The sequence below is a fragment of the Eucyclogobius newberryi genome, unplaced genomic scaffold (genome assembly GCF_026437365.1).
Source record: "Eucyclogobius newberryi isolate DKJ021-1_F unplaced genomic scaffold, fEucNew1.0.hap1 SCAF_11, whole genome shotgun sequence".
Classification (NCBI taxonomy): Eukaryota; Metazoa; Chordata; class Actinopteri; order Gobiiformes; family Gobiidae; genus Eucyclogobius; species Eucyclogobius newberryi.
The window spans coordinates 35,914,214-35,925,740 of NW_027315735.1; the positions used below are offsets into that span (position 1 = coordinate 35,914,214).

Consider the following 11,527-nt stretch of genomic DNA (forward strand, 5'->3'; position numbering starts at 1 on the left):
AGTCAAGACGAGTCGTTCCTTTGGGTGAAATGAAATGAACGGCCGCTCGGCTCCGCTGCGCACGCTCAGTCCAGGGTTTGAAACGATAACGAGGCTCGAAACAGCGGGAAAAACTGTTGTAAAACCGCTACAAAAGGTGAAAGTAGAAACAGGAAGTTGACGTCACAAACACTCTTATACTTCTGCTTTTATTGACACAAACTTTAAGCTATTTTCAGGCTTTACCTCTTTTTATCTCACGTTCAGAAGCTCAAACACAACATCATCGCGTCACTCGACTTCCTGTACTGTGGCCTCAGGACTGTTGCCATGGAGACGACACATGGATACTTCTGGAACATGCACCGGCAGCGGGGAAACAAGGACGTCCCAAAAAAAGGACTCAAACTGCACCAACGTTTCAACCAGCGCCTCTTCTCCTGACCAGTGTTCCTCTTCTCCTGACCAGCGCCTCTTCTCCTGACCAGTGCTCCTCTTCTCCTGACCAGCGCCTCTTCTCCTGACCACTCCTCTTCTCCTGACCACTCCCTCTTCTCCTGACCAGTGTTCCTCTTCTCCTGACCACTCCCTCTTCTCCTGACTACTCCTCTTCTCCTGACCAGTGCTCCTCTTCTCCTGACCAGCGCCTCTTCTCCTGACCACTCCTCTTCTCCTGACCACTCCCTCTTCTCCTGACCAGTGTTCCTCTTCTCCTGACCACTCCCTCTTCTCCTGACCACTCCTCTTCTCCTGACCAGCGCTTCTTCTCCTGACCACTCCTCTTCTCCTGACTACTCCTCTTCTCCTGACCACTCCTCTTCTCCTGACCACTCCTCTTCTCCTGACCAGTGCCCCTTCTCCTGACCACTCCTCTTCTCCTGACCACTCCTCTTCTCCTGACCAGTGTTCCTCTTCTCCTGACCACTCCTCTTCTCCTGACTACTCCTCTTCCCCTGACCAGTGTTCCTCTTCTCCTGACCACTCCCTCTTCTCCTGACCACTCCCTCTTCTCCTGACCAGTGTTCCTCTTCTCCTGACCACTCCCTCTTCTCCTGACCACTCCCTCTTCTCCTGACCACTCCTCTTCTCCTGACCAGCGCTTCTTCTCCTGACCACTCCTCTTCTCCTGACTACTCCTCTTCTCCTGACCAGTGCTCCTCTTCTCCTGACTACTCCTCTTCCCCTGACCAGTGTTCCTCTTCTCCTGACCACTCCTCTTCTCCTGACCACTCCTCTTCTCCTGACCAGTGTTCCTCTTCTCCTGACCACTCCCTCTTCTCCTGACCACTCCTCTTCTCCTGACCAGTGTTCCTCTTCTCCTGACCACTCCTCTTCTCCTGACTACTCCTCTTCCCCTGACCAGTGTTCCTCTTCTCCTGACCACTCCTCTTTTCCTGACCTCACCTTCATGTGCCGTCGTCTCCTCCTGAAGCGCAGCAGCTCCTTGTGCTGGCGAGCGATGAAGTTGACGGCGGCGTATTCCAGCAGCGCCGAGAAGACGAAGAGGAGGCACACGGCCATCCAGATGTCGATGGCCTTCACGTAGGACACCTGGGGGCGGAGTCACACACAGGGTCAGTCTACAGCGCCGGACCGAACCGGCGACCCTTCCGCCAACGGGCTCGGGCGCGGCGGGCCGAGTTCAGACTGCGAAACGTGGGGAATAACGCGTTTGTCGTTTTGTAGACGAGCGAATTTAGAACGTGGAGGACACTGTCACTGTCTGTGATTAAAATGATTAAAAAAGAGATTAAAATGATTAAAAACGTCTCAGGATTCAGAGACATTTTTGCCGTTCTGTTGTTTATTAGACTCAGAAAGGCTTTGCTGACATTAAGGCGGGAAATATTGGCAAAGATTATTGATATTTATTTGTATTATCTTGATTAAAAAAAAAAAATCTGAATAATTGCATGTGTTATGTTAAAATTTGCCTGGAAATGTCTTTTTGGGGGAGATTACACTCATTTTTTTGTAGAAAGAATGATCAATAAGCTAATTTTGCATCCCTCAAAATATTATGCCTTTTTTAATAAATCTTCCACCTCTAGTTTAGTTTTAGCCACATAAAACCACTAATAATAATAATAATAGTTAAAAAGATGTAGTGAAAAATACACATTTGATCACGTTCCTGGAGCTTTGTGAACACTTTATTGGTTTATTCTTGATTTCTCCTTTTTTCTCTCGTTCTCGAACATTTTCCGCTTCGTTTCTTCTCGTTTTTGCTCGACTGATTTTCTGTTTTCAGTTCACAGTCCGGACTCAGAGGAAGGTCAAAGGTCAAAGGTCAAAGGAAAAGCACACACTGTATCACACACTGACATGAATACTGAGCTCTGCTACTGTCATATTAGTACAGCAGTATTCTGGGGTGAAATACAACAAATACTTCAAATACTTGTGAATGTTTAAGTAGAATACTTTCCCCTGGCGATACTTTTGGGCTCGTTTCGAGACATGAAATACAAAGATGTGGTAAATTTGACCATTATTCTCAGGGAAATATGTATTTTTAATGCAGCAAATGCAGAATCAATAAAACGCTGTCGGGTTTTCATTTTGTTAAACATTGTTATTAATTTAGAAGAACATTGTGTCCGATCGGGGAAGGAAAAACTTGGGCAACATTTTTAAAACTTATAAAGTCGTTTTCTGAAGTAATTTAAACAAAGCGGCTGCTATTAAGTAATTTTATTTAATTTAAATTAATGTATTATGCATGTTATTTATTCATTGATTTAAGTATTATTTTAATTAAGTAATTAATGTCTTAACCTTACGTTTGTAGTGGTGGTACGGAGCGCTAACGCGTCCGGGAGCGCTAACGCGTCCGGGAGCGCTAACGTTTGAGTCAAGACTGAAATATAAACCGCTAAACAAATACAAGAATCACATTTCTTTGAGATCCTGTTTGTAAAGGTCTAAACTACAGAGTTTGTACCTGAATTATACTTTTTAATCACGAGCAATTCACAGAAAGCCCCGACTTTGTGTCGCCGTGAGACGTGACTGAAGCTAGTGTGTGTGAGGGGCGTGGCTAAAGCTAGTGTGTGTGAGGGGCGTGGCTAAAGCTAGTGTGTGAGGGGCGTGGCTAAAGCTAGTGTGTGTGAGGGGTGTGGCTAAAGCTAGTGTGTGTGAGGGGCGTGGCTAAAGCTAGTGTGTGAGGGGCGTGGCTAAAGCTAGTGTGTGTGAGGGGCGTGGCTAAAGCTAGTGTGTGTGAGGGGCGTGGCTAAAGCTAGTGTGTGTGAGGGGCGTGGCTAAAGCTAGTGTGTGTGAGGGGCGTGGCTAAAGCTAGTGTGTGTGAGGGGCGTGGCTAAAGCTAGTGTGTGAGGGGCGTGGCTAAAGCTAGTGCGTGTGAGGGGCGTGGCTAAAGCTAGTGTGTGAGGGGCGTGGCTAAAGCTAGTGTGTGTGAGGGGCGTGGCTAAAGCTAGTGTGTGTGAGGGGCGTGGCTAAAGCTAGTGTGTGTGAGGGGCGTGGCTAAAGCTAATATGTGTGAGGGGCGTGGCTAAAGCGAACGTGCACAGGAACAGTTTTGCCTCGTTTCTCTGACTTCTCTCAAAGCCTCTACGCCGCGTTTGAACCTCTTTTTATGTCATGCTAATGCTAATGCTAATGCTAATGCTAATGCTAATGTCGGACGCATGATGAGCTGGAAATATCAGATTGTGGCTCTTGACAAAGCGAGTGCCATAAAAATGTTACAAAAAAGTGTCTATAAGCATCAAAAACGTGACTGGATGAAAAATATGCCTAATAGTGAAAAATAAGTGACAAAAATGGGATTAGACTCGACAAATTGTGACTAAAAGAAACCAAAACATGATTATAAGTAACAAAAATGTGACTAATAGTGGCAAAAATGTGACAAAAAATGACAAAAACACAACTATAAGTGACAAAAACATGAGTAAAAATATCAGATTTTGCGTCTTGACACGAGTGCGGCGCGGCGATAAACAGGAAGCGGCTGATGCTAACGTGTGCTTGCTTTGTGTTGCTAAGAACATAAGTTAGCATCAGTGGAAATACGGCGCTTTAGCACAAGATCAAGTCAGCGTTTGGTGAGAAATTATTCTTTTCTGTTTCCATCTGCTTTTTGCCGTCTCGTTTACGTTCTCCCTCAAAACGCTCGCCCCCTTTTCAACTCGCTAACGGCGGCTATTAAAACCGCGACGATCAGATTTTGCGGTAAAAGCCGGGAGTGTAAAAACTCTCTAAACAGACGGATGTAATTGAATGAACACTTGCCGTATGGATCGCTCTTGTGTTTGCAGAGCGCCTAGCCCGCTTTAGCCTCTCGCTGTTAGCTTTGCCGAGGTCAGAGCGGCTCCATCTGAACTGTAAATAAACCGCTAGCTCCTCCGTGTTTGCGAAAGACGATCCGATAACACGCACTGTATAAAACTGGCACAAGATTAACCTTTCCACGCCGTCTGGAGCCAACGGTCTCGCGGGCGGTGGGGGATATTTTCCTCCTTTTTGGCGCTCACAGAATTCAGTCTACTACGACTCCACCTCTCGCTCGACGTTCAGCTCCTCCTCCAGAATCCCCACTGAGCCGCAGAGGCCGAACCAGCTCAGATTAGAGAGAGGACCAACACTGTGCTGGTGGTGCCAAGAGTCTCTAAAACTGGCACAAGATTAACCTTTCCACGCCGTGTGATTTTGGATGATTCAAAATAATAAATTAGAAAAGTGTAATTAAAAAAGAACACGTTCAAACACACTTGAACTGGAGCTACAGACGAGAGGCTCAGCTTTATGAGAATCGTCTCAGAGATCAGAACATCGGAAATCTCGTCTTAAAAGGACTCAGAGGCCAGTTTACACTCTAATTATCCTCCAAAGTAAAACACTCACACTCGACACAACGGTGACGGTTAACGAGGCTTTGACCTCATTGTGTTCTCCTGTTTTCTCATAATGACTCAGTTTGGTGGAGTAGAACCTTTAGTAAATATTTCTCACAGTTTTACTTCTGTTAAGTCGCAGTTTTTGAAGTAAATTTAAGTTTAAAATGACAGAAATACAAGCTGAATCCCTCTGTGATGTCATCAGTGTGCGACACAGAGACAGTTTGAACCATGGTTATTGTGTGTCAGATCAGAACTGTTGTGTCATTTATGTGGAGTTTGGTGCTTTTTAACAGTCTGGTCGCTATGGTAACAGCTGTGGAATCACCTCTATATCATGTCATATCTGTGCTCACGTCCAACCAGGAAGTACATAACATGATAAACTTTACACAAACGGTCAAAATGTTTAAATCAAATCTGAAATATAATTGTGTTTTCTGCGTTTAAATGTGTCGTTTAACGTTGCTTGCTTTCACTAACACGTTTTTAAACCATGGTACGTCAGACCTTGGGCAGCGACGCCCTGGACCCGGAGCTCTGCGTTGTCATGGTGAGCACGGTGGTGATGCCCAGCCCGACCCGAGCCGGCGCGGCGTCCATGTTGATCCAGAAGGAGACCCAGGACAGGATGACGATGAGCAGCGACGGGATGTACATCTGGATCAGGTAGTAGCCCATCTGACGCTCCAGGTGGAAGCGCGCCTCAATGCACGTGAATTTACCTGGAACACAAGAGGGGAGGCGGAGCTTTAGGTCGCCGCGAGCGATAGCAAGACGGGAAGAAAGTCGCCATGCCCGCCGCCACGCTTCTGGAAGGCAAAGTCATGTCGAGAAAGTCAACAAATGTCCATCAAAAGTCACAAATGTCCATCAAAAGTCACAAATGTCCATCAGAAGTTACAAAAGTCCATCAAAAGTCATAAATGTCCATCAAAAGTCAAAAAGTCATAAATGTCCATCAAAAGTCACAAAAGTCCATCAAAAGTCTTAAATGTCCATCAAAAGTCACAAAAGTCCATCAAAAGTCATAAATGTCCATCAAAAGTCACAAAGTCATAAATGTCCATCAAAAGTCACAAATGATTTGTTTGTTTGTTTATTTGTCTAGAAAAAGTGGATTTGCATTTTTACTTTGGCTTCAACTTCAATAGAGAACAATTGACCATAAATGTTGACCATGCCTTCTACATGCAAGTTATTCTAAGGCTTTATAACAAAAAAAAGCAAAAGTTTAGAATTTCCAGTGTATAAATGTAAGATTACTACCGTATTTTCTGTACTATAAGGCGCACTTTTGATCTTTTTTCATATATAAGGCGCATTAAGTGAAACAAAACGTGTGCCACACAAAATCGCCCAGAATGAATCCATATATAAGGCACACTGTCGTTTATTGGGAAAATTAAAGGCTTTTAAGTGGGCCTTATAGTGCGGAACATACGGTACTGTTGGCTCGATATCAGTATTTATCCAGTAAAACCTAAAACACGTGATTTTTTTCTGTTATAATCAGCTTAAATAATTAACAAGAAGCGACAAAAACACGACTATAAGCATCAAAAACATGACTCAATGAAAAATATGCTTAATAGTGAAACATAAGTGATAGAAATGCGATTAGACTCGACTCACACACGCTAGCTAAAGCTAGCGTGTGTGAGGGGCGTGGCTAAAGCGAGCGTGCACAGGAACAGTTTTGCCTCGTTTCTTTGACTTCTCTCAAAGCCTCTACACCGCGTTTGAACCTCTCTTTATGTCATGTTAATGCTAATGTCGTACGCATTATGACCTGGAAAAATGAGATTTTGCGTCTTAACACGAGTGCGGCGCGGCGATAAACAGGAAACGGCTGTTGCTAACGTGCTTTACTAGCTTTGTGTTGCTAAGAACATAAGTTAGCATCAGTGGAAATACGGCGCTTTAGCACAAGATCAAGTCAGCGTTTGGTGAGAAATTATTCTTTTCTGTTTCCATCTGCTTTTTGCCGTCTCGTTTACGTTCTCCCTCAAAACGCTCGCCCCCTTTTCAACTCGCTAACGGCGGCTATTAAAACCGCGACGATCAGATTTTGTGGTAAAAGCCGGGAGTGTAAAAACATTCTAAACAGACGGACGTAATTGAACGAACACTTGCCGTATGGATGTTTCTTTTCACAATTGTTTAAAGGATCAATAAGAAAACCAACAAGAATAATGTAAAAAATGTTCTTAGTGTGTTCTTTTCCTCTCGTTCTCGTCGCTGCACAAGTTTCTGCCACGAACCAGAGGAAAGTTGGCGCTGAACTTTGTCCCTTCCGAAATGTCACTGTTCCTTCCCCAAACTTTTGAGCTCATTTTGAAGTCTGCATTAACTCCAGGTTCAAACTCGGCTCGTTCCTCTGGCATTTGCGGAGGAGTATTTCTGGCAAATTTATAATTTATGTCAGACGCTGGACCAAGAGCTTTCAGGTTCAAGTCTTTAAACAAAGGTAAATGACATATAATATATTATATATATAGTATAATATTTGTGCAATAGAAGAGCGAAGTGGGAGGGACATGTTTAAAAATGTCTACGATAAAACTCTAAATGTAACTCTCGATTTAGAAGAGCTTTTTCACTAAAACGCTTGAAAAAAGACATTCGATCCCAAAAACTGTGGCACAATTAACTCAAAATGTCAAAATAAAATTAACAAATGCATTTTATTTTTGAATATTTTCCATAGGAGCCTTTGGTCAAAATGTTACAACCTGTATTTGGTTAAAAATGCATTAAAACAGATACAACAGAAATAACCTTTGGACAACTAAAATATTCATTATTTTAATAGACATTTATCAAGTCGTGGAACTGCATGGCACAGATTATATCCATGTTCACTGAGGTCGTAAAGTTACAGAGCGGAAACTCTCTTTTCCTTCTCGAGTCGGTGAAAAAGTACAAAGTAAAAAGTACAAAGCCCCGAGGTTATAAACGACTTCCTCCGACTTCAAACTGACCGATCTGACGAGCCTCAGGGCCGGACCACCACGGCCCCTCGCCCTCTCCTCTCACTGAAACAGTCCGGGGTTAGCTCGTGTTAGCTCATGTTAGCTCATGTTAGCTCGTATTTGCTCGTCTTAACTCGTATTAGCTCGTATTAACTCGTATTAGCTTGTGTTAGCGTGTGTTATCTTGTGTTAGCTCATATTAGCTTGTATTAGCTCGTGTTAGCTCGTGTTAGCTCATATTAGCTTGTATTAACTCGTATTAGCTCGTCTTGGCTCATATTCACTCGTGTTAGCTCGTGTTCACTCGTCTTAGCTGGTGTTCCCTCGTGTTAGCTGGTATTAGCTTGTGTTAGCTTGTGTTCACTCGTGTTTGCTGGTATTAGCTCGTGTTCACTCGTATTAGCTTGTGTTAGCTCGTATTAGCTTGTGTTCACTCGTGTTAGCTGGTGTTAGCTTGTGTTCACTCGTATTCACTCGTGTTCGCTCGTTTCTTCTCGTGTTAGCTCGTCTTAGCTGGTGTTAGCTGGTGTTAGCCTTTGTTAGCGTGCACAGCGTGTGCCGTTGCATTCCCCTCACGCGCCTGGTGCCCGGAGCGGCGCGCGTCCTTGTGGTTGTTGACGCTCGCAGCAGCTTATGTCACAAAGAGACGGATTCGGAGGATTTTCTATTTACTTTATATATATATTTGTCTCCTAATCCGTTTTGTTGTGGTTCAAGGACGGCCGGCGTTTGGAAGCGCTGCAGCCGCGGAGGGAAACGTGGGCTGGAACGTGTATTTAAAGAGGACGCCGGGTCGAGTTACGGGCCAGATCTGTGGAGAGGTGCGTTCAGTCAGAGTCCAAGGTATTTCTTTTTTAGAGGGATGAAGACGAGTCACAAAGAGAAGGGAGAAGAAAGAGAGAGAGGATGGAGGAGGAGAGGAAACGAGGGATGAAGACGAGTCAGAAAGAGAAGGGAGAAGAAGGAGAGAGGATGGAGGAGGAGAGGAAACGAGGGATGAAGACGAGTCAGAAAGAGAAGGGAGAAGAAAGAGAGAGAGGATGGAGGAGGAGAGGAAACAAGGGATGAAGACGAGTCAGAAAGAGAAGGGAGAAGAAAGAGAGAGAGGATGGAGGAGGAGAGGAAACAAGGGATGAAGACGAGTCACAAAGAGAAGGGAGAAGAAAGAGAGAGAGGATGGAGGAGGAGAGGAAACGAGGGATGAAGACGAGTCAGAAAGAGAAGGGAGAAGAAAGAGAGAGAGGATGGAGGAGGAGAGGAAACAAGGGATGAAGACGAGTCAGAAAGAGAAGGGAGAAGAAAGAGAGAGAGGATGGAGGAGGAGAGGAAACGAGGGATGAAGACGAGTCAGAAAGAGAAGGGAGAAGAAGGAGAGAGGATGGAGGAGGAGAGGAAACGAGGGATGAAGACGAGTCAGAAAGAGAAGGGAGAAGAAGGAGAGAGAGGATGGAGGAGGAGAGGAAACAAGGGATGAAGACGAGTCAGAAAGAGAAGGGAGAAGAAAGAGAGAGAGGATGGAGGAGGAGAGGAAACAAGGGATGAAGACGAGTCACAAAGAGAAGGGAGAAGAAAGAGAGAGAGGATGGAGGAGGAGAGGAAACGAGGGATGAAGACGAGTCACAAAGAGAAGAGAGAGAGAGAGAGTGAGTCCAAGGCATTTCTTTTGCATTAGAAAGGTGTTCTAAAGTAAAGTGACACAGAGCGGCTTTAAACGAGACAAATTATGCAAAGTCGACATCAAAACGCACTCGAAACTGCGCCGCACTTTTCAGCCTTGTTTATTTTTTCAGTCGTTTTGGATCAAAAATAGTAAGTTAAAATTGTCCAAATATAAAACAAGGATCCATAGGAGATCCACAGACTCCGCCCTGTTCTGTGTCCAGGAGCTGTGTCCAGGCCACGCCCACAGGGGGAGACACACGGGAACCTATAGAAACTCTCTTCTGACCTGGTGAAAACAGCTTCACCTTCTTTCCTCGATCTTCTTCGTCAGTCAGAGATTCTTAGTGGGTGTTTATCATTTTGTTGATTCTATAATTAACTGAGCAGTGTTTGGTGTCGATATCAATATTCGAAAAGTAATATTGCTCCTATAATGGGTCAGTCTTGTTCCTGGTTTGACTAGGTCCGAGTTCGGTTTTGATTTGGTCCTAGTTTAGTCCTGGTTTAGTCCTGGTTTAATCCTGGTTTGGTTCTGGTTTAGTCCTGGTTTAGTCCTGGTTTGGTTCTGGTTTAGTCCTGGTTTAGTCCTGGTTTGGTCCTGGTTTAGTCCTGGTTTACTCCTGGTTTACTCCTGGTTTAGTCCTGGTTTGGTCCTGGTTTGGTCCTGGTTTGGTCCTGTTTGGTCCTGGTTTGGTCCTGGTTTAGGCCTGGTTTGGTCCTGGTTTAGTCCTGGTTTGGTTCTGGTTTAGTCCTGGTTTAGTCCTGGGTTGGTCCTGGTTTAGTTCTGGTTTAGTCCTGGTTTAGACCTAGGGTGGTCCTGGTTTGGTTCTGGTTTAGTCCTGGTTTGGTCCTGGGTTGGTCCTGGTTTAGTCCTGGTTTAGTCCTGGTTAAGTCCTGGTTTAGTCCTGGTTTAGTCCTGGTTTAGACCTGGGTTGGTCCTGGTTTGGTTTTGGTTTAGTCCTGGTGAGGTCTTGGTTTAGTCATGGTTTAGTCCTGGTTTGGTCCTGGTTTGGTTCTGGTTTAGTCCTGGTTTGGTCCTGGTTTGGTCCTGGTTTAGTCCTGGTTTGGTCCTGGTTTGGTCCTGGTTTAGTCCTGGTTTAGTCCTGGTTTGGTCCTGGTTTGGTCCTGGTTTGGTTTTGGTTTAGTCCTGGTTTGGTCTTGGTTTAGTCCTGGTTTAGTCCTGGTTTAGTCCTGGTTTGGTCCTGGTTTGGTCCTGGTTTGGTCCTGGTTTGGTCCTGGTTTGGTTCTGGTTTGGTCCTGGTTTGGTCCTGGTTTGGTCCTGGTTTGGTCCTGGTTTGGTTCTGGTTTGGTCCTGGTTTGGTCCTGGTTTGGTCCTGGTTTGGTCCTGGTTTGGTCCTGGTTTGGTTCTGGTTTGGTCCTGGTTTGGTCCTGGTTTGGTCCTGGTTTGGTCCTGGTTTGGTCCTGGTTTGGTCCTGGTTTGGTCCTGGTTTGGTTCTGGTTTGGTCCTGGTTTGGTCCTGGTTTGGTCCTGGTTTGGTCCTCAGACATTTGACATTTTTCTTTTCATTCTTGCTTTTCGTCCCCTAAAATGCCCGACTGAAAATCCTCTTCATTCAAACTGAGGCTGTTTCTCGTGTTTCGCTCCTTCATCGTTATTTTGATCAGAATCTGGACAAAGTTTTAAAAAATGCAGAAAATATCGACTGGAATTTTAACGGATCGAAAAAAAACCTTCACTTCCAACGGCCAATCACAGCCCAGCGTCCCCCCGGAGCGTACATTAACCTGATTAGCTTCAGCACAAAGCAAACAAACAAAGGGCTGCGCGGAGAGCGGCGGCTCCATAATGGAATGAGGTCGTCCGCGGCGACGCCAACGTCCGAGCGACGGAACGAGCCAGAGCTGCGAGACGGCCGCCAATCCATTTCACCACAACACGTGGACGTGAGGGAAGAGGGGGAACCAGAGGAGGAGAGGAAACTAAAGAAGAGACACGGGGCGAAGAGGGACGGAGACAAGTCAGAAAGAGAAGAGAGAGAGAGAGAGAGAGAGAGAGAGAGAGAGTATGGAGGAGAGGAAACGAGGGATGAAGACG

The 11,527-nt window shown here is 45.3% G+C and overlaps 1 protein-coding gene across 1 annotated transcript in view; it reads right to left on the reverse strand.

Moving 5' to 3' along the window:
* The window catches only part of glra1 (glycine receptor, alpha 1), a 158,704-nt gene that overhangs the window by 12,450 nt on the left and 134,727 nt on the right, over positions 1–11,527 (reverse strand). Inside the window, exons 7-8 of the mRNA XM_072440040.1 lie at positions 5,346–5,560; positions 1,384–1,530 (exon numbers count right to left, since the gene is read on the reverse strand). Of these exons, the coding sequence (XP_072296141.1) occupies positions 1,384–1,530; positions 5,346–5,560 (362 nt within the window). The remainder of the gene's footprint in view (positions 1–1,383; positions 1,531–5,345; positions 5,561–11,527) is intronic.